The sequence below is a fragment of the Hirundo rustica genome, chromosome 20 (assembly GCF_015227805.2).
Source record: "Hirundo rustica isolate bHirRus1 chromosome 20, bHirRus1.pri.v3, whole genome shotgun sequence".
In the NCBI taxonomy this organism is placed as follows: domain Eukaryota; kingdom Metazoa; phylum Chordata; class Aves; order Passeriformes; family Hirundinidae; genus Hirundo; species Hirundo rustica.
In genome coordinates, this window is record NC_053469.1 from 9284798 (window position 1) to 9309654 (window position 24857).

Below are 24857 nucleotides of genomic sequence, written 5' to 3' on the forward strand. Positions count from 1 at the left end.
CACAGCATAACCCAGCTGCCATGCAGCCAGGAAAATTATTTATTATCATTTCCTTGTGACAGAGATATGGGGGAAAAAAATAAAGCACCCACCCTCCACAGGTGCAAACAGCAACAGCTGCAGCATCCACGCTGGGATCTATGTACATCACAGTGTAAAGTCCATCAGGGGGAAAAAACTCAATCCAAGTTTAAAAAAAAAAAACCAACAAAAAAACCCCTCACAACCTAAAACCATTAACCAGAAAAAACCAAAGTGGCTGAGAAAAATCGGTTGGGCCCCTCCCTCTTGCTATAAAATACTTATTTCTAAGGCGACGTTTCACAAGACCAGAAGCGAGGTTCCTATAGAGTCTGAGCTTGGCAGCCGAAGACACCGCACAGGCACAAATCCCACGTGAGAAGCTGCTGTGGGGGCACGAGAACCTGCACCCAACCCCGCGGCCTCAGTGCTCAGCGTAGTCCCTGGTCTCCACCCCGGTCTCGTTGAGCACCGTCGTCCTCATGATGGCCTCGGTGACCGCGTAGGGGTCGCAGTTGGCCGCCGGCCGCCGGTCCTCGAAGTACCCGTAGCCGTCCTGGCCCACCTGGCGCGGGATGCGGATGCTGGCGCCTCGGTTGGCCACGCCGGCCGAGAACTCGAAGATGTTGGAAGTCTCGTGGTGGCCGGTGAGGCGCCGGGAGTTGTCCCTGCCGCCCCGCGGGTCGTACACGCAGATGTGGTAATCGTGCCGCTTGCTCAGCTTCTCGATGGCGGCTTCGATGTGCCTGTGGGAGGGGAGAGGGGGTTCGGTAGGTGCATTCGGGGGGGTGTCGGCCCCTCCTCCTGTGCGTGGACAAGGACAGCCCAGGGGACAGCCTCATGGGATCAGCTGCTCTTAAAATAATGAGCTGGTGCAGCCACACAGGTAGGGAGACAGTCCCATATGGCCCAGGACACCCCCAGCCCCCCAGGTACATCCCAGAGAGCCTCCAAGGACTCACTTGAGTCCTGGGACTCCCCTTGAGACCCCTCAGGACTCACTTGAGACCCCCCTCTCTCCGCATCTCCTCGGTGCTGTAGTTGGTGTGACACCCGGCGCCGTTCCAGTTGCCGGTCATCGGTTTGGGGTCCAGAGTGGCCACAACCCCAAAGTCCTCGCAGACGCGGTGGAGGATGAACCGAGCCATCCAGAGGTGATCCCCCATCTCGATGCCTTCACACGGGCCCACCTGGAATTCCCACTGGAAGGGATTGCACAGGTAAGGATGGGCTGGTGGGTGCCTCCCCAGCCACTCCCAGCCTGGGCTGTGGCTGAACGTCACCCTTGGGAATCAGCAGCAAGGACAGGGAGCATTGAGTCAAGCAACAGGACAACTTTAGCATGAAAAAAAAAAAAAAAGGGAATAAACTTCTAATCTCCATGTAGAGCAAATCAGAGGGGTTTTTAATCAAAACAGAGGTAAATAAGCACCATGTGTGAGTGAGGCTGGAGCTGCTGTGAGCAGGACCCCCAGCCCACACTGCAAACAGGGCAGAGGATTAATGAGGAGCCTGTTAGTCCTTCCCAGGGCTGCTCCCTGCCCGGCTGGAGCCAGGCTTGCACCACCCACGGTGACTAAGCACAGGGTGACGTTAGGGCTGCTGGCATGGAGGAGCCTGAGCCCAGGATGTAGAAGGCAGCCAAGAAGGACCCTTAAGAATTCGGGGCAAACAGTGGGGTCGGTAAAAGTCCTGCCTCGGCTCCACTGCTGATAAAACCCCGCTTATCACCACCACATCAGCAGCAGGAGAGTCAGGACCCGCAGTCGGTCAGTCTGGCCACCTGCCTAATGCAATCAGGGGCTCCCTGCTGCTCTCTCCTAGATAAACCCAAACCCTCCCAACTGCTCCCCAAGGCCATGTCCCAGCCGAGCTTCCCGGTTCCCAGTTCAGAGCAGGGCTCAGACCCCGTCACTCCACATGGTGTTCCTGCAGCCCATCCCAGCTCCTGCTGTCCCCCACATCCCTGCTCCCGTGGGGGAGCTCCCAGCTCTGCTCTGGCTGCCAGAGCCCAGGCTGAGCTGTGCAAGGAGCTTGGGATGAGTTAGGAGAAAATCAAATGCACATTCCAATTCTAGCAGTGCAACTGCTCCCACCTAAGCATAATCGATGTGAGGAGTCACTGGATTCGGTGTTCCAGAGGAGCTGGGAGCTGCTGGGTTATTCCAGCCTCATGATAACTCATACCCATCTCTGGGGATGGCTGCCTGGGACCATCCACACGTACCTGGGAGGGCATCACCTCCGCATTGGTGCCACAGATCTTCACCCCCGCGTAGAGACAAGCCTTGTAGTGGGACTCCACGATATCACGCCCGTACACCTTATCTGCTCCAACCCCGCAGTAATAGGGGCCTGGAAAGAACAAGGAGTCACCACCCAAGGAAAGCTTCGGGGAGCAGCAACAGCGTTGTAGCACAATCCCAGACTCCCAGGTACCTGCTGCCATGGGCAGAGGATTTATGGGAATTAAAATGATGTTTTTCTCCACGGGACATCAAGCCATCGACCCCAGCTCCAGGACTAGCAGTGTGAGCAGTTCATCTGTGCAACCTCAGCCTTATCTGGGCAGTTAAATAATACTTGTAACACATCAGTTGGGAGGTGGCCTCGAGATAAGGAAAGTTTGGTCTGCCCCGGGGTACCTCCCTCACCCTCTGAGCACATCAAGCGTCCGAGATTGTTCTGACAACAGCTGGCATTGTTCAGGGCTAGAAAATCCAAATCGCTGGGGTTTGATCTCCTCCCCATTCAAGCAGGTCAGGCAGAGATCTTCTCCCCGCCCGGGGGAAGGGAGATGTTGCAAGCAGCCGGTCCACACAAAAGTCAGGTTGGGAAACCTCTGGCTCTCTCCCGGGAGGCAGCCGAGGAGCCGGCTAGCTGCTGCAGGAGGGCACAACGCGCCATGCCAAGCCCTTTCCCCGACAGCCAAGGGGAGGAGGTTTTTCCAGCCCAGTTCTCCAGCCCTTGCCAAACAAGTCGTGCAGCTGAGCTGTTTGTGCAAGCAGAGTCTGGCGGGAGCGGCGCGGCTCACGTGAGCCACGGGGCACCAGGTGCTGTCGGCAAAGAGCCCCAGCCTGGGGTCATCCCTGGCGGAAAAGCTGCACCGAGGCCGGGGATGGGGTAGCTGCCACCACCCAGCACCCCACGAGCAGCAGGGCGGGAGCTGAGGGGAGATTTTGGGCTGGGCACGAGGGAGCTCTTACCCTGCGGGCCGGGGAAGCCGTTGTCGGGCCAGCCGTAGGGGTGGCCGTTGATGCCCAGCAGCGTGTACTCCTGCTCCATCCCGAACCAGGGGTGGCTGTCCTTCACCAGGTCCATGACTTTCTTGCACGTGTGTCTCAGGTTGGTCTCTGGGAGCAGAGAGGTCGGGGTTAGAGCCAGCAGCCACCACGCTCTGCTCCATCCCACTCCCAGAGCGAGGCTCCACCACTGCCAAGCGCTTCCCACAGCAGCCTTAAGGAAATCATGAGTGAATCCCCCTTCCTGCTCCCCAAATTCCTCCTCACAGTTACTCCATCACCAGAGCATCAGGCCACAGGTCAAGAGGGTTCAATTACCCTGTTCCCCAAACCACTGCTGATGGTCCATGAACATCCTCTTACTCACTGAGAGACCGGGAGCCTTACCCCAGCCCCATCCTACAGGCATTCAGCAGAGCTGGGAACAGGGACTTCCATCACTCCTTCACCCCCATCCTCTTTCTACCAGCCTCATCCTTATTATCCTTTATCTTTCTGCAGCTCCATGGTTTTGGTTAGCATCCAGAGTGGCTGACCCTGCCTTGGCCTTTTGAGGTGCTCAAGGCAACTGGGGCTTTGCCAGGACAACACAGATAGAGAGAGAACTGTCCAGACATGGGACAACCTGCCAGGTGAAGGAATGAGAGTTTGAACCAAGACATCAGCGAAAAAGGCAGAAAAAGTGCTGTGACAGGGACAGGCGGGCTCCAGGCTGCACATTCTGCCTTGACTTGCAATAAAACCCCAGAGCAGCTCAAGAGAGCGCAGGGCTGGAGGGAAGCAGAGGCAGATGGGGAGCAAGGGTAGGATAATTTCTTCCCTTGAGCCCACACAGCCCTTAAGGTCCATGGAAGCCCCCCACGGGAAGGGCTGGAGGGCGCACCCCTCTCACCACCAGGGCTCTGGGCTGAGCTCGCTGCCCCAGGATCTGGGGCTCTCTTTACAAACTCCTCCAGCGGAGGAGCTGCCGGGAAGGAATCTCGACCAAGACACTTCCCCCACCCGTGTCTGGACGCTGCCGGAGGAGGAATCAGCCCCGTCTTTCACCATCCCTGCCCGCAGCCCCGGCTCTCCCGGCACAGCGGCATCACCCGCAGATGCCCTCTCACACCCAGCGGGGCACGGCGCTGCTTGAGTGGAAATATCCGCTTATTTGCCGGCAAGTAACCCCTCCGGGAGCCCCTCGGCGCGCCTCTGCACACAGGCTCCTTTCCTGTCTGGGGCTTTATCAGAGGGACAAGACGGACTGCAGGCTCCTGTGACCGCAGGCTCGGCGATAAGACCGAGAGCTGCGTGTTCTGGGGCTGTTTGCAGAGGGGCACTGTGGGCGAGCACACGCCGTCTCAGCATCTTCTCCTTCCTTTTCTGCAGCCTCCCACCAGCGAGAAGAGCAACCACAACCCCGGCACGTTATAAAACCCCCGCACTTCCAGCTCCTGCTCCTCCCCAGGGCTGGGCGAGCTCGGGCTTAAGAGCCGGGAAACGCCTTTGGCGAGTGCCTGAACTCCACGTCTCGCTGCTCTTCTCCTCGCCCTGCGCCACTAAAACAGGCTCCTGCAAACAGCCACCGCCACCAGCGCTCGGATTTCGGAGCCTCGGGCCAAGTGCTCGGCGCCCAGCTGCACCCCCGGGCCAGCTGTTGCATCTAGTTGCTTTGAAAAATAAGCAGCTGCCCTTGGATATGGGCCCAGGTCCTGGGCCAGCGGCCCCTGGGGGAGGTGACACCCTAAATAATAAGGGGGGACCCTCGGGAGCTGGGGGCTCACCTGCGGGTTTCCTGTTGTACTTCAGCACTTCGCAGAGCACCAGCTTGTTGGGGTCCAGGCAAAAAGGGTCCCTGAACATGCAGACGGGCACCAGGAACATGTCACTGTTGGAGCCCTCTGCCTGTGCCGTGCTGGAGCCATCGAAATTCCACTCGGGGACATCTGCGAGGCAGGAGGGGGACGGAGGTGGGAGTGAGGTTGGGAAAAGGTCCACACAGGGATTGTGCCAAGTGCCGGTGGCTCAGCTCCAGGATGGAGCACCCAAAGGGTGCTGAGTTCCACGGGATGTCAGCCACAAAGGTTTTCCTGCACATGCCCGGCACCCATCGATGCTCCCTGAGCACCAGTGCGTTCACCCCCCAGGGCAGGATCAGTCCCAGCCACTCCACCTCCCTCTGCCAAACCCCATCCAGATGCCGACACGTCTCCACGCCTGTTTGCCTGGTGGGAAGGGGCGAGAGACTCATCCTCACTCATCCTCCCCTTCCCACCCAGCGCTAATAGCAGAGATTAGCGGATTAAGCAAACCGCAGGGACGCAGGTTGGATATTTACCCTGCTGCTCGGCGCAACCCCGACCAGACAGCTGCAACAGGTATCGCTGGTGCCACGCAACCAGGGACAGCCCGACCCAGCTCCCACCGCCCCAAGCACCCCAGAGCTTTTCCCAGGCGATGCTCAGGGCCCTCCACCACAGCACGCATCACCCGGAGGGACGAGCGGCCGCGTTACCTTCGATGCTCTTGGGCTCCTTGTCGAGGGTCCTGCTCTTGCAGCGCACTCCCTCGCCGCTGCCGTCGATCCAGACGTAGGTGACCTGAACCCTCCCATCCTGGGGCAGCCTCATGTACTGCTCCCGCACCAGCTTGTTCAGCCTGGAGCTGTGCGACACCGACATCGCGACGGCCCTGCGAGGGCGAACAGGTTGAGTGCCACATCACCCCCGGCCCATCTCCCCACGGGCGTTTTACAAACCTCCCCAAGCGCCTCCCGGTTGCCTCCCCGAGCGGGACTCGAACCTGTGACCCCCGCGCTCACCGGCCCCAGCGCTGCCAGCCCCGCTCCGCCCGCGCTTTAAAGCGCCCCGCGGTCGGGGGGCGGCGCGGAGGCGGCTCCGCCCTGGGGCGGCAGCGCCGGGCCCCGGCCCCAACCTCCGGGACAGCCGTTGAGGACGTTTAGTATTGTTTTCTTTCCTTATTAAAATATTACTTATTAAAAACGACAGCTTATCGCGCGGCTAAAGCATCGCTTTGTTTAAAAAAGTAACGAGTTACTGGCTAAATAACTTATTGTTTATTAAAAAAAACCACCCAGGTGTTACTCACTGAAAATTATATTTAGCACCTCCGGTCCCCTCTCAGCGGGTGTCACCTCTTTTTGGCCCCTTGTTTGTGTTTGCCCTCGTACACGTGTGCGGGTGTTTTTCTCCCAGTTGCTGTCGGGGGGGAGCTGGGGGGCTGCTGGGTTGTGCTGACCCCAGCACCCCAAAAGCCTGGCTGGGACCATCCCTGTGGATGCGTGATGGAATGGATCTGGGTGCCTGCGTGGTCCTGGGGACATCAGCGGCGACGAGATCCCCGAGGACAGGGACAGGCAGATCCCGGGGGACAGGGACAGGCAGAATCTCGGGGACAGGGACAAGGCAGATCCCCGGGGACAGGGACAGGCAGATCCCCGGGGACAGGGAGAGGCAGATCCCCGAGGACAGGGAGAGGCAGATCCCTGGGGACAGGGACAGGCAGATCCCCGGGGAAAGGGAGATCCCTGGGGACAGGGACAGGCAGATCCCTGGGGACAGGTACAGGCAGATCCCGGGGGACAGGGACAGGCAGATCCCTGGGGACAGGGACAGGCAGAATCCCGGGGACAGGGACAGGCAGATCCCTGGGGACAGGTACAGGCAGATCCTGGGGGACAGGGACAGGCAGAATCCCCGGGGACAGGGACAGGCAGATCCCCAAGGACAGGGACAGGCAGATCCCCGAGGACAGGGACAGGCAGATCCCCAAGGACAGGGACAGGCAGATCCCCAAGGACAGGGACAGGCAGATCCCCGAGGACAGGGACAGGCAGATCCCCAAGGACAGGGACAGGCAGATCCCCGAGGACAGGGACAGGCAGAATCCCCGGGGACAGGGACAGGCAGATCCCTGGGGACAGGGAGAGGCAGATCCCTGGGGACAGGGACAGGCAGATCCCTGGGGACAGGGACAGGCAGAATCCCGGGGACAGGGACAGGCAGATAGATCCCTGGCAGCCCTACCCTACCTCTCTGCCCCCTTCCTGCCCTGGACGCCCCAGGAATGGCCCCTTCCCACCCGGTTTCAGCCCCGCCGTGGCTGCAGGGCTGGGTTTGCCCCCAAGGCTTTCCTTGGAAGGGAGAGAAGGCTGAGGGCTGCAGGGAGAGCTACTGGGAAAACACGGAAATCTCCCACTTCAGCCCTTCCCATCTATAAACCGCTGAGCTAAAGTACAATTTTTAAGCACCAGAGCGTCGTAAAGTCTCTTTAAACCCCTAAAGTATCCACGCTCAGCACAGGCTCTGCTGTGATTTACAGTCAGCTAAAAATCCTCAGCCAACAGGTGTGAATTTGAGTCGATTATTTCAATATAGAAGCAATTTCCAGCTATCGAGCCGAAGGCAGATCCAATTAGGTGAATTAAACGCCTCGCTGCCTTCCCGGTTTTCCATAGATCCTGCGTGAGAGGCTCCCACGTGTGGGAGCAGACAGACCCCGAAGGTGCCAATGCACAAAACCAGCGCGGGCACAGCCCGTGCCGCCGCCTCGGGGGTTATCTCAAATACTCCCGGATTTTTTTCTGGGAGGAGGGCAAGATTCCAAACAACCTCCCACCCCGGCAAACCCGGCGGGGCGAGCGCGCCTCGACTCTCCAGCCTCGGGTTTTGAGCAGTTTTTCGATGTTACAAAAGGAGAAAAGGCTTTAAGGCATGACTGGGCTCTAAAGCAGTCGGGGTTTTGCTAATTCCCCCGGTTCTTAAGGCGGACTCATGCTTGTGGCTGCCTGACTCACCCCCAGGAATGTTTTTCTGCGAAACACCAGGGCAGCTAAAAAAACCGCTCCACGCTTGATTGCCCCCCGCAGGACATCTCCTCCCCGGGCACTGACCCAAGACATCAGCTCTGTTTTTCCTCTGAAGGTGTTTCGGTCCCGCAGGCAGATAAAGAACCGGGAAGAAACCTGCAAGCACTTGGGATTGCACAAGAACCAGGAAATGAGATTGGCAGCGAGAGAAGCAAAAATTAATTAGCAATTTTGGTGACCGGGCGGTGACATCAGTGGCAGCGGGCTGCGGGCGGGCCAGACGTCACCCACGCCACAACTCGTGGGTGCTGCCTGAGCAGAGCGCCTGGGAAGGAGGTTGGCACACGGGGATGTGCCCGAGATCCCTGCAGCAGGGGGGCAGAGCCGCGCGGGGCTCCCCCGCGTCCTTGAGGCTGCCCCGGTGACATTCGGGGACAATTGAAGCTGGGGTGCAGCTCGTCGGCAGCCACCTCCCCCCTGCGGGGTATTTTAGGGACACATCCACGGAAGCGGCTGCAAAGCTCAACGTTTCCTCATTGTTGTTTGGCAATCGTCCCGGGGCAGGAGGAAATGCACCGCTGGGTGCGCAGCCCTCTCCCGGAGGCGTTGCAACACCGAGCCGGCGCCGCGCCGGGGGAGCGTCATCGGCTCCGCCGATCCTCGGCTCCCTGCTCCCATCTCCATCTCCATCTCCATCTCCATCTCCATCTCCATCTCCATCTCCATCTCCATCTCCATCTCCATCTCCATCTCCATCTCCATCTCCATCTCCATCTCCATCTCCATCTCCATCTCCATCTCCATCTCCATCTCCATCTCCATCTCCATCCCGCCGCGGCAGCTGGAGCCCGTGGGACCGGAGAAGCAGCGGCTGATGCTGAGCAGGAAGCACAGAGATGGATCTGCAGCCCTTGGGAAGGATCGCGAACCCCACCCGAGGAGAGCGGAGCCGCGTCCTTCAGCAGGACCAGCAGCGGCTCGTTGTGATACGAGGGTGCAGCCGAGACCCTGTGCACATTCCCGACTCAGCTGGGTTGGGAAGAGGCTCACTTTATTCCCACTGAAAGCTCTGGATTCCCTCCTGGATGTTCCCACTTGTGCAGAAACACCCCGGAGCTTGAGTGGGCTCAAACCCAGGGAGAAATGAAGCAAAATCCAGGCTGAGTTAACCCAGTAACCTGGATTGGGAAGCAGAGCTCCTCTGTGAACAGCTGGAATCACTGAGCACCAAAACACCCACAAAGGGAAGACAGAACATCAATAATCCCTCACCTGGTCACAGCCCACCTGTCCCAGAGGGCAAACACGGTGGGTTTGTGGTGTTTGGGGACAGCAGGGACAACAGCAGCCCGCAGGTGCAGAGGTGTGAAATCACAGAACTCCTAAGGGTGGAAAAGGTCGAGTCCAGCCGTTACCCCAGCACTGCCAAGGCCACCACGACGCCAGGTCCCCGAGTGCCGTGCTACCATCCCCGCCCAAACTCCACCCCGAGGCAGCTCGCCAAAAATGCTAAATTGTGTCGTACCAAGAAGGATTTCAGTAAGCAGGAAAAAGTGTTTCTGCCGTATCGTGTTGGGTGCTTGCTTAGTCAGTTTTTCCTGGGATCGAGCCTCACCTCACCACAGCCTGATTCCAGCCATTTCTAAAGCAACAACCCCGTTACACCAAGAACAGCGAGCACAATTCACACCTGGATCCTCGAGGCTCTGGAATAACATGTAACCCCAAACAAGCCCAGGCTCTCTGCAATCAGCGGGCTCCCCTCCACGCCAGGTACAGTAAATATTAACCACCACGAGGCTCCCAACTCAGGGAATCAATGACTGGCTCAAGGTCGGGCGGGCGCCGGAGCCGAGGGCAGGAAAGGGAGCAGGGGTGTCCTTGGAGAAGTAAAAGGTCACAGATTAAATCTCCAGAGGAGTTTGGGAAGCCCTCTGAGCTGCAGCAGAAGGGTTTCTCCACATGGAGGAGAGCAGGGAGAGAAGCTGATTCTGCTTTGCTGCCATCACCTCTGGTGCCACCTGGGATGTCATCCAGTGCCCACAGGGATGCAGGATGCAGCAGGGCTGCTCCCATTCCCTGTGCATTTTTTGCGGGAGTGATGGATCAGTCTATAGACCTGTCCCAGGGAGACCTGGCCAAGCCCTAAATACTTCCAATTTTTATCTCTCTGACTTCGAGGCTTTATCAGCCCGAGCGTTTTCCAGCCTTGCCAAAATACACCAAAGATATTTTTTGCTTTATTTATTAATAAATCATTGGGAAAATTTTCAGATTGAAAATGTTCAGTAACACAACGTGTTTTACCACAAAGGGGTTAAACATGGGCTGATTTACGTCCTGGTGTGATTTTTTTACACCTTCCCCTGGTGCTGCGGCAGGGCAGGGGGCCGAGCCTTGGCTGTCACATCCCTGCCCACACTTGCCCAAGAAGGATCATCCCTGGGCACAAAGCCGGGATTTGGGGATGAAGAGTTTGGGGTTTACTCTAAATCATCCCCCAGGATTCAGGACGCTGCTCAGAACTGGAACTCCCTGGCTGTTAAACCCCGTTCCCTCTGCCCACGTTCGGTGTGAACGACCCGGGCTGGGTTTTGTCCTGCCAAACAGTTCGGTGGGGAGATTAGAGGGAAGGCAAAGAGCAGGATCGGCAGGAGGAGCCCGGCACAAACACCATAAAGGGATTAGAGGGGCTGGGGGCAGAGCAGGTGGGAATTTTCCTGCGTGCACCGCGCTGGGAGAGACGGCTTTTTCCAGCTGAGGAAAGCGGGGGGACGTTGTGGGGGAAGGTGGGTGGCCCAGCAGGGCTGCAGGGTGCTGGGATGTGGCAGGAGGTGGCCAAGGTGGGTCAGAGCCATACTGAGGGGTCCAGCAGAGCCCACCCAGCACCCAGGGGAGCTCTGCTGGCATTTCCCTGTCCCCACTGCTACACTTTGCCTGCAAAGCAGCGGAACTGACAGCTTTCCTTTACGATTAAAACACATTTAGGTAACGGTAAATCTCCTTCGATTTGCACCCAAAGAGCTTTGCCTTCATTCAAATAGTGCTGCCATACCTTTCTCTGTGCACACACATATAAATACATGTATATATGGCATGTAAATCCATGGAAATATGCACATACACATCATTGTTTACATCATACTTGAATACACCTGGGTAACCCACAACCCAAACAGCACTCGGTGGCCACCAAAGCACCCAGCACCGACCCTGGAAAGCTGAAATCCTTGCACCCAGGCAGGATCCCCTGCAGGGATTGGAAACCCTGATCCCCTGCAGGGATTGGGAACCCTGATCCCCTGCAGGGATTCCCCTGCATCCCTCCAGGTCTGTGCGAGCTCCAGTGCAAGCCAGGCTCCCCCACAGCACAGAGCTGCACTGGGGCCTGTGTGCAGAAAGCTCTAATAAATAATTCTCACAGAATCAGTGAGGTTGGAGAAGACCCCGAGCCTCCTTTTCTCCAGGCTGAACAACATTTTGGAGGCTATTTGCAGCTTCAGGGGTGTGTGCACGTTGGTAAGGGTAAGGCTGCTCCCCACCGGCAGCAGAAAGGGCTCAGCAGAGCTGCCCTGAGCATCCCCAGTGCCCCAGCCCACAGACAGAATAAACCCAGGTGTAAACCCCAAACAGCTTCCCCTGACAGGCTCTCATCTGAATTCACTTTGTCACCCTGGGACAGTCACTTCAGGCTGTCAGAAATGAAACTGGGGGGAAAGGAGGGGCCAGGTGACACTTGCCCATCCCCAGGAAACCAAAGTGAGAGGGGACAATCCCCAGCCAAAGAGCTGATGGCCGGGCAGGAAGAGCAGCACAGGCAGGAGAAGGAACACAAAATCTTTTGGATAAGTGACCAGGTGGGCTCAATTTCACCCAAACCTCCCCTGGGATCACTCACAGCCAGGAGGGAGAAGCCGCCTGTGGGGCACACAGCAGGGCTGCCCCAGCCCACAGGGGAGCAGGCAGTGGGGCCAGGGCACCCCAGGGCTCCTTGGGCAGCAAAAGGGACCAATTCCCCTGTGGTCTCTGCAGAGAAGGACCCAGCAGCTCTGACTCACCGGGGAATTACATTCACATCCCTTCAGAGAGAGAATCCATGAGCTGGAGCTCCCCACACTGGAAGCAGGAGCCCTGTCCCACAGGCTCTCACCCAGCTCTTGGCTTCAGGGAGAGGACAAGTGACAGAATGAGAGGAAAGTTTGAGGTCGGATATTAAGAAAAAAAAAATCATTTAAAGGCTTGTAAAGCACTGGCACAGGCTGCCCTAGGAACTGATGGAGTCACCCATCCCTGGAAGCATTGAAAGAAATGTGTGAATGTGGTACTTGAGGACATGGTTTAGTGGTGAACAGTGGTGGGGCTGAGCTGACAGTTGGACTTGATGATCTTAAAGGTCTTTTCCAGCCCTAATGATTCCATAATTCTGTGATTGCTGCCCTGTGACATCCTTCCCAGGGCTCCAGCCAGAATCCTGGCATGCAAACCCAGGGAATTTTAACCAGCGGCATTCATTTCAGCGAAACGAAACATTTACTAAATAAACTAAACTAAGTATCAACTAGAAACTAAACTAAAACTAAACTTAATATCAAAAATCTCAAAGCGCACATCGAAGCTCCCATAGCAGCAGAGCGCTCAGAGCAGAGTCTAAACAAGCAGCGAAGCCCCAAAAATCTGAACTCCCCCTTAATGTAAACAGAATTCTCAGCACCAGCAATTGATGCACCCGGGCAGGCCACAGCCTCCTCGCCCAGCTGGTTTCCCAGCCCTTATCCTGTTTGGCAACCCCATTTTGCAGCCTTTACACAAATGCAAAGCTTTTTCACTTCCCTCCCTGCCCACCCTGCGGGGCCTCCGCAGCGGCACCACTTTGTTTGTCCCAGTCATGGGGGGATTTTTTTTATTTTTTTTTTTTCCCCCGAAGAAAACAGGAGGAGGCTCCTGGCTGGTGGTTTTTGTTTTCTCAGTGCTTTCCTCAGCAATGTCAGCTCCTTGCAATCACATGATTTCAGGAGCTGGGACTTTTAAAGGGTAAAAAAAAAAAAAAAAAAAAAAAATTTAAAAAAAAATTAATTGAGCACTTTTAAGGCAACTTTAGAGCTTGCAGAGTTTGGCCTTGGATACACCAAAGAAGGCTGCCTTGAAGAGGTGCCATGTCTGAGGCCTCACGTGCAGCTGAGTGGGTATTTTGGGGGCAAAAGGTTTATTTTGTAGGGAAAACCACCTTGCTGCCAGTTTACTGCAGGTCTCTTCACAAAGAAGAAGGAAATTCTGGCAGGTTCCTGCAGAGCAAAGCAGCCAGATGTGCTTCAGCACTTTGGGCACTGGGCTTGAACTTCAGAGGCTGTAACTCAATCCACTTCCTATAAAGGCAGAACCAGAAACTCCCCTTGGTGGGGCGTTAATGTGAATTTAAACCAGATCAGAGCCCCAGAAAATCCCTTGTTCTGGGTTAAAACACTCTCTAAACCCTTCATTTTGGCCTTGTTTAATTCCTTTGTGAGTAGATTCGTCCAAAAGGAATTCCTTTTGCTTTCCAGGAGGGCATCCCCATCCCTGCTGGCTCCCATCCCTGTCCCAGCTGAGGTTAAGCTGACACAGGTTTGTTTTCCTGCCCCTCCAGGGTTTTCTCCCCACCTGGATGCTCATCCCGAGCTCCCAACACGATCCCCTCCGGACAGCACCGAGCCCCAAACGCAGCTTCTGTCACTGCCCAAATCTTGGGGTCCTCTCCCAGCACTGACTGGGGTGAGCTGCTGATGCAGCCCCACACCCTCACCTGCCCCTGGGATCTCCCCCTCCTCAGCACCAAGCCAGAGCATCAAACTGCTGACGTGGGGCTGATGGCAGCCACGCACAGCAGCTCCCTCTGCACCCCCAAATCTGAACCTCCAGCCCAAACAGTGGGGTCCAACACCCCAGCAAGGCTGGAGACACCCCAGCACCCCCAGAGCCACTCCCTGGGAACCTCTGTGCAGCCGGAGCAGTGGCACAGTCACCCTCGGTGCCCCCATCCCCTGGTCCTGTTCTACTCCCAGGGATGGAGCAAAGCCCCCTGCAGCTCCTCTGCCTCCAGCTGCCCAGGGTCAGGCAGTGAAATCCCCTTGCAAGGAGCAGCTTTGGCTCTGCTCCCCTCTCACCTGCGTCTCCACGGCTGCGGCTCCTGCGCTGCTCCCCACACAGCCAGGGCACGGCCCTCACTCCTGAAATCGCCCCCTCTTCCCCCTGCGGCCTCGCCATGCTGCAAAGTCACTAATTACCCCTCGGTAATGAGCACAAGGAGCTCTGGGGTGTCCCTGAAGGGCTCGGTCTCATCACAGCTGTCGTTTCCCCGTGCCCAAGGTGCTGCTGAGGGCAGAGGCTCTGCCGCCCTCTTGGCTCAAGCGACCAGAGAACAAGTCAGGAAAAGTCCCAAAGGAAAGTCAAATTTACTCTTCTGTGGGACCAGGAGCCTGTTCCAGCTCTGGGCAAACCCTGGGGGTGTTCTCTGTCCCTTTTGGGCAGCCCCAGCCCCTGTTCCTGCACACTGCACTGGGCCCTCTCCAGCTGCTCCGGCTGGTGGCACACGGGGACGTTGGGTGGGCACAGGGTGGGGGTCACATCTCCTCCCACAGCACCAGCCCGGGGCAGCCCCCTCCTGCACACCCAGGGACACCCTGACTGCTCCTTGGGGACCTCAGGTTTCCAGCAGCAGCCAGGGAGCAGGACGGTGCTGGCACAGTGTCCAGCCCACGGACACCGATGTCACCTCAGGGCAATGGGATCCCCCAGCTGGGGCCCAGCCAGTGGGGACAGCCCTGTCCTGACACAGCCTCAGCTGGCAGAGCTGTGTCCCTCTTGGCTTGGGGACAGGGACACTTCCGCAGCTGTGACGCCTCCAGCGCCGCTGACCTGCTCATTTAATCGGTAAATTCCTGCTGGGGCTGTCCTGGCTGCAGTGAGCAGGGCGGGTGAGGGGTGCACAGGGTCCCTTCACAGGGAACAGCCCCACGTGCAGAGCCAGGCCCTCTTCAGCCTCCCAGGGCGGGCAGGAGGAAGAGGAGGCCGGATGGATGCAGGAGCCAGGGCAGTGGAGGTGTTCCTGGCCTCCTTGGGGGCCACTCAACGCCCCAGACAGCAAAACACAACGAACCCCAGCCTGGAGGGAGGCCCACAGCGCTGGGCACCCCAGGGTGCCCACCCAGAGCCAGGGGAGGTTGGTGGCCCCCCACACCCCCTCTGGGGTTTGTCTCAGCCGCCGCAGCCTGGCACGGGAGGAGCCTGTCCTGGGCAGGGCTGCGTGGGCACCTGTCCCTCACACCTGGCTGGAGGTGTTTGCTCACACCTGACCCAGCTTTGGGCAGGGATGCGGGGGAGGTGGGAAGGGAGCAGCCCCTGCCCCACAGAGCCAGGGCAGCTCACTGGGAGAGCCCAGGCAAAGGGGCCACGACCCAGGGAATTGTGTTATCCAGATGCCCTGGGATCTCCAGGCAGGAATGGCATCACCCCTTCAGGCACAGTGACACCGCCCGCGGCCCACGACGCCCCAGGGCCAAGCCGGGGACGGCCGGGTTCAGGGAGCCGTTCCCAGGGTGCTCCCAGTCCTGTGAGGCCAGGGCAGAGGGGGAGCCCTGGACAGGAGCCCCGAGCTGGTTCCTCACCCAGGTGCCACCCACTTCCCATCCCCGGTGGCACCACCCGCCTGCATCTGGGAGTGCACCTGGAAAAATAACAGGGGCTGGAGCAGCCGTGGGACGGGATCAGCACCCCCAAGCCCCCGAGCACAGGGAGAAATCCCGGACACAGCTCCCCCTCCTCAGCATGGCTGATGATCCTCAGCAGGGGGCAGGGAGGGAAACTGAGGCACGAGGGTGCAGGAGGTGCCAGCCGGCTGCAGGAGGAACCAGGAGCTCCTCTGGACATCCCCCAGGGACCTGTGTGACCATCTCGTGGCAGTGGCTGGCGCTGGTTTTCTTGGCTCATCATTTTTTCGCTGGGCTGGGCTTGGAGAGGCTGGCACCCCCCTTGGGGCAGGGAGGCGCTGGGCCAGAGGAACGTCGTGATCTTCTGGGGATGGCCTGAGGTGCAGAGCAGCCACTGATGGCTGCATTTCCAGCAGAAATGGGTCTGGGAGGGCTTTTGCTGGTTTTGGGGGGAATGACCCCAAGCCAGCTCAGCGTGGGGCTGAACACAGGCCAGTGGGGCAGATTTCAATGAACATGAGGGGCTTGAACCAAAACTCCTGCCTGGGACGTCCAAAGGTGCCTTTAGACACAAATCCCTCTCGTCAATATTTATCCTGCTCCCGCCTCCATCAGCGAGCAGCCCTGGAGGTGCTGGCAGAATCGAGTGGCCTCTTGCCAGGACAGGAGCTTTTAAAACTGCTTTTGTTTGTGCTCAGAGCAGGAAAAGTCACCAAGGTCCTGGTTGGCAGCTCGCAGGGGACGTGGCTTTTCAGCTCCCTGCAAGCCACGATGTCACCTCCCTCCCTTGATGATTGACTGACCTGCAGATTTTCCCACGTCGATTTTCCAGCTGGTTTGGGTGCAAAATAAACTTGAGAGTGAGGTTCATCCCTTCCAACATTGCAAAACTGATTTGTTGATTTGGAGCCCTCACTCTTGGGGTTTGAGCTGTTGGGGCTGGAGGAGCAGAGAGTGAGTGGATTGAAAGCCGGGGGAGTGGTTGGGTGGTGATGGGTGGCACAAAGTTTAATTGGCAGCCAGTGACTGATTCTGCATCCCAGGGGTCAATCCTAGAAAATCCTGGCTCCAGTCCTGATTAGCATCGTCCTTAGTGACCAGGATGATGGGGCAGAACGTCCTTTTGACAGTTTTTTGCTGTTGGCACCGAGCCGGGAGGGATGGGCAAGGTGCCAGAGGGTCGTGGTGCCGCCCAGAGGGACCTGGACAGGCTGGGAACAGGGAGGCGGGAATCTCATAAAGTTCAACGGGGAGGAAACAAAAATATTCTGCTTCAGAGAGGGACAAGCACCGGAACATGCTGGATGGGAGGGCCAGGGGAAGTCAGGAAACAGCCTGGGGGTTCTGCTGGACACTGACCCGAACGTGAGCCGCCAGCAAAGCTGATGGCACCCTGAGCTGCCGGGAGCTGCCTGAGGGCTGAGGGAGGTGATGTTCCCCCTTTGGAGATGCTCAAAAGCCACCTGGACGTGACAACCCCCTCTGGCTGACCCTGGGAGGGGGCTCACGAGGAATAAATCCTCGCCAAGAGCCCCCAGTGAGCGCAGCCCGAGCGGGGAGAGCTCTGGGCTCGTCCGTGCCCTGCGCTGAGGCTTCGCCAACTCAGCAACAGGAAACGCCTTCGCGAGTCACCGCCTAAAAACGAGGGTAAACGGCCACCGCTCCTGCTGGGCAGGAGGCTCTGGCACCCGGGGCTGCCCACACACCAGGCTGGCACCGCCGGGAGCGATCCCCGCAGCCGGGGCTTCCCCAGCCCGAGCTCCGCAGCCCGCACCCCCCTCCCCGCCAGTGGGTGACCACCGGGCTCTGACATCACGGAAAACCTCCCAGGCGCTCGTTAGCAGCGCTAAAATGCGAACAGCTGATGTTTCCTGGGCAGGGAGGGCTGTGGGGAAAGCGGGGAATGTGCAGAATTGGAAGCGTTTGCACCCGCGGCTTTCTGCCGAAACCCTGCGCTGGGGCTGTAGGATCCGTTCCTAATTCCCTAGCAGCGGTGATAATCTGGATTAACAAAGGAACGATGGGGTCATGCTCCTTACAAGCGCACGAATTCACCTCGGAAAAGCATAAGGAAATCACCTTCAAATACCACAAGCTCAAACCCATTTTCCTCGGAGAGAACAGGGACCATATTCCCAAAAGTTTCTTTAAATCAAACGTGTCTGGGATGGCAGGGTTTTACTGGAGTTACTAAATGCTGAATAACTGCTCAAACTGAGGAGAGACAATAAGGTTTGGAGGGTGCTTAGGGCAGGTTTGGGGGCTTAAATATAGCCTGAGCTACCACTGCTTGCAGGGCTGTAAATATGTTTTAATTCCTAGTTATTTGCCATGCCTTGGAACAATTCTGGGTTTCACAGCTGCCTGTCCCGAGGGAATCCCTAATGAACAGCTAGTTAAGAACAGAAATGTGAATGCTGACCTGCAGAAATGTTCAGTACCAAAATCATTAGAGTTATGCTCCCTGGTGGAATAAAAAGGGATTATCCCGATTGAGTTCCTGCCCATCTCTTGCTCAGCCACATGTTGAAGGATGAGGCTTCATCTGTTTGCTGGGCTCTTTGGCAAATGTGGGCACAGGGACAGACACACTTTTTCCGCAGATACACACAAATGGCCTCTTGTTTATGCATCAAATCGCTAACCCAAAAGTATTTCCTCCTCTAAGTAAGAGCCCAGATCCAAGGTGCAGCTCGCTGGCAACGGGATTTATCCAAGAGAGTGTTCTGACAGCAGGGAACAACACCTTTCACCTGAGCCTGCCAGGTGCATGAGAGACACAGATTCAATTAAGCTTCACAGCAACCCTGGTGAGGCAGGCAGGTGGGGATTAATCAAGGAATTAATTAGTACAGAGAAGCCAAGTTGGAAAACAAGTCTGTCAGTCACTTCTGCACTGCCCTCGGTACCGGGTTCTAGGATAAACAGGTTTTTTGTAGGGTTACGTTAGAGCAGACCCCCAACCCAAAATGGGGTACTGGGAACAAAAACCTCGATGAAAATCCCAGCTATTGCCCCGTGCCTCTTGGGAGATGAGGAATTGCTCCCTCCCATCCTCTCACAGCAGCTCTCCCTGCATCATCTTCCAGAAACCCAGAGAAAATCCAGGTCTCGGTGCCTGGCTTTGCTGATGCGAAAAGCAAATCCCAGTTTCTCTGTTAACTGCAGATTTTCCATTGAAAGAGGCAAGATGAAAAAGGGAAGGACAATCCAGACTGATTTGAGGGATGGAGAAGTGAAACGTGGATCCTGCGTCATGCTCACGGGTTGAGTTTACAACGAATCGTAAAAATAAACCCCGATTTCCAATCTGTTGCCTTACCTAGGGAGCATTTCCTCTCTCTGTCTCCTGTTCTAGTCCTTATTTCGTTCCCTTCTTTCCCACAGTTTGGATCACTACACCATGACCTGCTCTGGGTGCCCAAGGGACAGGCACAGGCCTGGACATGGGTTATTTTCCTTTGTGCTGGATTCAGACCTGCACTGACCCTGCTCCTGATGGAAGAGAAAAAACACAAAATATTCAGGGGGAGGAGATTCATGGCAATTTTCACCGGACTTCTTCACGGTTTATGACTTTAGCTGCAAATTCTTTCCCTGCTTCCCCCTTGCACACAACGAGCTCTGCGTCTTCAGCAGTGTAAGAAGTCCCACATTTGGGAGATGCAGCCACCAGGACAGGCAGGAGAGGTGGCCAGTCAGAGCTTCCTTAGTGCCCACAGGAACAACCCCTCAGTAGCCCTAGAGGAACAGAGAGAAACCCCAAACTCCTGCAGCGCTGCTCCCAGGAGCTCTGGGACAGAGCAGAGGAGGAAGCTCGGGGTCTGCATCTCCATCAGCTGCCCCATGAGATCCCCCAGCAATGTCTGGGCTTGCTCCTGGGCCTTTCACACTCGGTGGTGCCCAGCATGTGCGAAATGAGACAGCAAAGCTCCTCAGAGCTGTCATCAGCAAACACAAATCGGGGATCTGGGAGGGAGAGGCCAGGGTGAGCGCCCAGCTCCTGCTGGAGGCAGTGTCTCAATGCAACAGGTGCCAAGACATGGACAGGGCTTCACCAGAGGAGTGCAGGAGGTCACACACACAGGGGGAAGCACCAGGATCACCCATCATCTGCAGCAGGATTTCCAAAGATCCCTGTTCCTGAGGATCTGTGCCCAAAAGCTGGTTCCTCTGTGCTCTGCCTCCACAGGACACCTGGCAGGCACAAGGGACCAAATCTTGATTTTTCACCTGCAAATACACAACGCTGTGGGTGTCAAACCTGCTGTGCTCAGCTTGACATCCCAGAGCCCATGGAATATCCTGAGCTGGGAGGGATCACCAGGATCATCCAGCCCAGCCCCTGTCCCTGCACAGACCCCCACCAACCCCACCCTGGGCATCCCTGGCAGCGCTGTCCAAAGGCTCCTGGAGCTCTGGCAGCCTCGGGGCCGTGCCCATTCCCTGGGGAGCCTGGGCAGTGCCCAGCACCCTCTGGGGGAAGAACCTTTCCCTGCTCTGCAGCCTGAGCCTGCCCTGGCCCAGCTCCAGCCCTTCCCTGGCTCCTGTCCCTGTCCCAGAGCAGAGCTGGGAGCTGCCCCTCGGGAGGAGCTGCAGCCCCCGGGGAGCTCTGCCCTCACTCTGCTCCAGCTGAACAATCCCAGTGCCCTCAGCTGCTCCTCACAGAGTTCTCCTCAAGGCCTTTCCCCACCTTCATTGCCCTCCTTTGGACGCTCTCTGGTGGCTCAGCATCTTTCAAATAAGAGTTTAATACCTTCCTTATCTCGTGGTGCCCCCAGCCCTGGAGGTGAGGCCTCCTCCACAACGCAAAGGAAAGAGAAGAGGCCGCACAGGAAACGTTCACCAGCGCTCACGGAGGGATGAAACAGCTGATGCTGTCACTGCTGGGCTCCACAAGTGTCTGCACCAGCAGCTGGGGGGGGCTGACTGGGGGCTCCATCCCCCCAGGCTGCTCTTTCCACGGGGGACACTCATCACCCGGCGGTGACGGGGCTGTGCCAGGCTCCTGTTGGCAGCAGCACAGCGGCTGAGGGATGAGGCTGTGCCGGCAGCACCAGCTCTGCTGGCTGGGACCTTCTTGGGAAGCAGATTTTCAGCCCATTCACCGGCTGTGAAACACCTCCCTGGCCGCTTCTCAGCCTCACCTTCCTGTGGCCGACCCCGAAATCTCGCTGTGGCCGTGTTTAAGCGCTTGGATTTACCCGCTGCCTCTCGTGCCCGTTGCTGCTCGCCGTGGCACAGCCCAGCACGTCCCCAAAATGCCGCTGTGGGATAAGGGCTCTGAGCAATGACACTCTCAGCCTGCCCTGCACCACAGCCCCAGGGGTGAGGGGCAGATTCCCGGGAGGAGACAGCCTGAGGGCGTTCAAACACCGGCCACAGGCACCTTTGCTCTCTCCTGCTTTGGCCAGGCAGAGACACCTGAAATGAGCCTGCCCCTTCCCTGGTGACAGAATGTGGCTTGAACGGCTCAGGAGGGGCTGGAGCCACAGCTCAGGAGGGGCTGGAACCACAGCTCAGGAGGGGCTGGAACCACAGCTCAGGAGGGGCTGGAGCCACAGCTCAGAACGGGCTGGAACCACAGCTCAGGAGGTGCTGGAACCACAGCTCAGGAGGTGCTGGAGCCACAGCTCAGGAGGGGCTGGAGCCACAGCTCAGGAGGGGCTGGAACCACAGCTCAGGAGGTGCTGGAACCACAGCTCAGGAGGTGCTGGAGCCACAGCTCAGGAGGGGCTGGAGCCACAGCTCAGGAGGGGCTGGAACCACAGCTCAGGAGGGGCTGGAGCCACAGCTCAGGAGGGGCTGGAACCACAGCTCAGGAGGGGCTGGAACCACAGCTCAGGAGGGGCTGGAGCCACAGCTCAGGAGGTGCTGGAGCCACAGCTCAGGAGGTGCTGGAACCACAGCTCAGGAGGTGCTGGAGCCACAGCTCAGGAGGTGCTGGAGCCACAGCTCAGGAGGGGCTGGAGCCACAGCTCAGGAGGGGCTGGAACCACAGCTCAGGAGGGGCTGGAACCACAGCTCAGGAGGTGCTGGAGCCACAGCTCAGGAGGTGCTGGAACCACAGCTCAGGAGGTGCTGGAGCCACAGCTCAGGAGGGGCTGGAGCCACAGCTCAGGAGGGGCTGGAACCACAGCTCAGGAGGGGCTGGAGCCACAGCTCAGGAGGTGCTGGAACCACAGCTCAGGAGGTGCTGGAGCCACAGCTCAGGAGGTGCTGGAGCCACAGCTCAGGAGGGGCTGGAACCACAGCTCAGGAGGGGCTGGAACCACAGCTCAGGAGGGGCTGGAACCACAGCTCAGGAGGGGCTGGAGCCACAGCTCAGAACGGGCTGGAACCACAGCTCAGGAGGTGCTGGAACCACAGCTCAGGAGGTGCTGGAGCCACAGCTCAGGAGGGGCTGGAGCCACAGCTCAGGAGGGGCTGGAACCACAGCTCAGGAGGTGCTGGAACCACAGCTCAGGAGGTGCTGGAGCCACAGCTCAGGAGGGGCTGGAGCCACAGCTCAGGAGGGGCTGGAGCCACAGCTCAGGAGGGGCTGGAACCACAGCTCAGGAGGGGCTGGAGCCACAGCTCAGGAGGGGCTGGAACCACAGCTCAGGAGGGGCTGGAACCACAGCTCAGGAGGGGCTGGAGCCACAGCTCAGGAGGTGCTGGAGCCACAGCTCAGGAGGTGCTGGAACCACAGCTCAGGAGGGGCTGGAACCACAGCTCAGGAGGTGCTGGAGCCACAGCTCAGGAGGTGCTGGAGCCACAGCTCAGGAGGGGCTGGAGCCACAGCTCAGGAGGGGCTGGAACCACAGCTCAGGAGGGGCTGGAACCACAGCTCAGGAGGGGCTGGAGCCACAGCTCAGGAGGTGCTGGAGCCACAGCTCAGGAGGGGCTGGAGCCACAGCTCAGGAGGGGCTGGAACCACAGCTCAGGAGGGGCTGGAACCACAGCTCAGGAGGTGCTGGAGCCACAGCTCAGGAGGTGCTGGAACCACAGCTCAGGAGGTGCTGGAGCCACAGCTCAGGAGGGGCTGGAGCCACAGCTCAGGAGGGGCTGGAACCACAGCTCAGGAGGGGCTGGAGCCACAGCTCAGGAGGTGCTGGAACCACAGCTCAGGAGGTGCTGGAGCCACAGCTCAGGAGGTGCTGGAGCCACAGCTCAGGAGGTGCTGGAACCACAGCTCAGGAGGTGCTGGAACCACAGCTCAGGAGGTGCTGGAGCCACAGCTCAGGAGGGGCTGGAACCACAGCTCAGGAGGGGCTGGAACCACAGCTCAGGAGGGGCTGGAGCCACAGCTCAGGAGGTGCTGGAACCACAGCTCAGGAGGTGCTGGAGCCACAGCTCAGGAGGTGCTGGAGCCACAGCTCAGGAGGGGCTGGAACCACAGCTCAGAACGGGCTGGAACCACAGCTCAGGAGGGGCTGGAGCCACAGCTCAGGAGGGGCTGGAACCACAGCTCAGGAGGGGCTGGAACCACAGCTCAGGAGGGGCTGGAACCACAGCTCAGGAGGGGCTGGAGCCACAGCTCAGGAGGTGCTGGAGCCACAGCTCAGGAGGGGCTGGAACCACAGCTCAGGAGGGGCTGGAGCCACAGCTCAGGAGGGGCTGGAACCACAGCTCAGGAGGGGCTGGAACCACAGCTCAGGAGGGGCTGGAGCCACAGCTCAGGAGGTGCTGGAGCCACAGCTCAGGAGGGGCTGGAGCCACAGCTCAGGAGGGGCTGGAACCACAGCTCAGGAGGGGCTGGAGCCACAGCTCAGGAGGGGCTGGAACCACAGCTCAGGAGGGGCTGGAGCCACAGCTCAGGAGGGGCTGGAGCCACAGCTCAGAACGGGCTGGAGCCACAGCTCAGGAGGGGCTGGAGCCACTTTGCCCTCAGCAGGGCTTCTGAAGCCTGGCTGAAGCAGGGTGGCATTCCCTCCGTGCAGCCTGTACCCCCCGTGTTGGGAAATTGGGGTGTCTAACCCAGAGGCTCAGGGAATGCTGATTGTTATTTGCTAAGGGCAGTGGCTCCTAACACAGGCAGCCTTTAACCCTTTGCTTTCCTTTGTCTTTCACTGCCCTTCCCAAAAATTGAACCTTTCTCAATCAAGGGCTTTTTTTGAGAATGTTTTGTTGCTGCCTTCTGTCACCATCATCCACGAAGCTGCAGAATCCCACCCCAGAGCAGAGAGCTGGCAACAAGTGGGTCCTTTCTTTTCTCCCCAAAACTGTGACAGCAACCAGCCCAGGGTGACAAAAATCCCCAAGGTCATGGGCTTTATATCCCCCTCAGTAGCCGTAGCCTGACTTCAATCCTACTCTGCAGAAAGCAGGCGATAATCTCTTAAAGAAAGAGGCAGAGGATCTGTACTCTGAGTAAGAGGAAGAATTTTGGGTGGTAAGACGTAGGAGTTACTACAGAACTTGAAATTAATAAGGCAAAGCAGGGAAAAAAAAAAAAAAAAGTTACTTTTTGTTTAACTTGGAGGGCAAGCACACAAACTCTTAGCCAGAAACTTGCCTGGAGGGCAGCAGTAGAAATGCCCCATCCCTGGCAGTGCCCAAGGCCAGGCTGGACAGGGCTTGGAGCAACCTGGGACAGTGGAAGGTGTCCCTGGCCCTGGCAGGGGGTGGAACAGGAGCTTTAGGGTCCCTTCCAACCCAGTTATGGGATTTTATAATCAGAGCTGATCTGGATGGGAAGGGGAGGAATCAGGACCCACATCCAGCCCTCCAGCTCCGAGCGTGACAGGGATTTTCTCACCCTTTATTTAAAACCCTTACAAACCCCAGCAGCGCATGGAAAGCTTTGCCTTTAGAAATAATTCCTGTGAAGGCAGAATATGAGTAGAGCAGCACACAGAGCCCCAGGGGACACTTACCCCGGCCTTAGTGCAGCCCTGCAGAGCAGAAGCAGGTCCTTCAGGCTCCCCAGGAAGGAAGCGGTGGGCTGGAGGAGGCGCTGGGATGTGCAGCGGATGGGAGATTCCAGCAGTGAAACTCCAGCACCTCAGACAACTGCAGGCAGCAAAAGCAGCAGCTGATTTACCAGAACAGCTGGGTTTTGCTCAAAATCCCCCAAAAGCAGGAGCCTCGGGGCTTGGAGCCGCCGTGAGTGGAGCACAC

General features: G+C 58.0%; 1 protein-coding gene across 3 annotated transcripts; it reads right to left on the minus strand.

Annotated features, from left to right (window-relative positions):
* Window positions 1-4: 4 nt before the first annotated feature.
* LOC120761866 (glutamine synthetase) lies at window positions 5-24857 on the minus strand. Of its 3 annotated transcripts, none has more exons than XM_040083603.2 (7): window positions 24614-24857; window positions 5761-5936; window positions 5030-5191; window positions 3228-3374; window positions 2249-2376; window positions 1024-1223; window positions 5-767 (listed from the first exon to the last, which is right to left on the minus strand). In XM_040083603.2, exons 2-7 carry the CDS (start codon window positions 5924-5926, stop codon window positions 446-448), a joined length of 1125 nt encoding a protein of 374 aa, XP_039939537.1. In that variant the 5' UTR covers window positions 5927-5936; window positions 24614-24857; the 3' UTR covers window positions 5-445. The 3 variants fall into 3 exon arrangements, with proteins under 3 accessions (XP_039939537.1, XP_039939536.1, XP_039939535.1); XM_040083602.2 differs by lacking the exon at window positions 24614-24857 and adding an exon at window positions 6004-6076; XM_040083601.1 differs by lacking the exon at window positions 24614-24857 and adding an exon at window positions 6048-6070.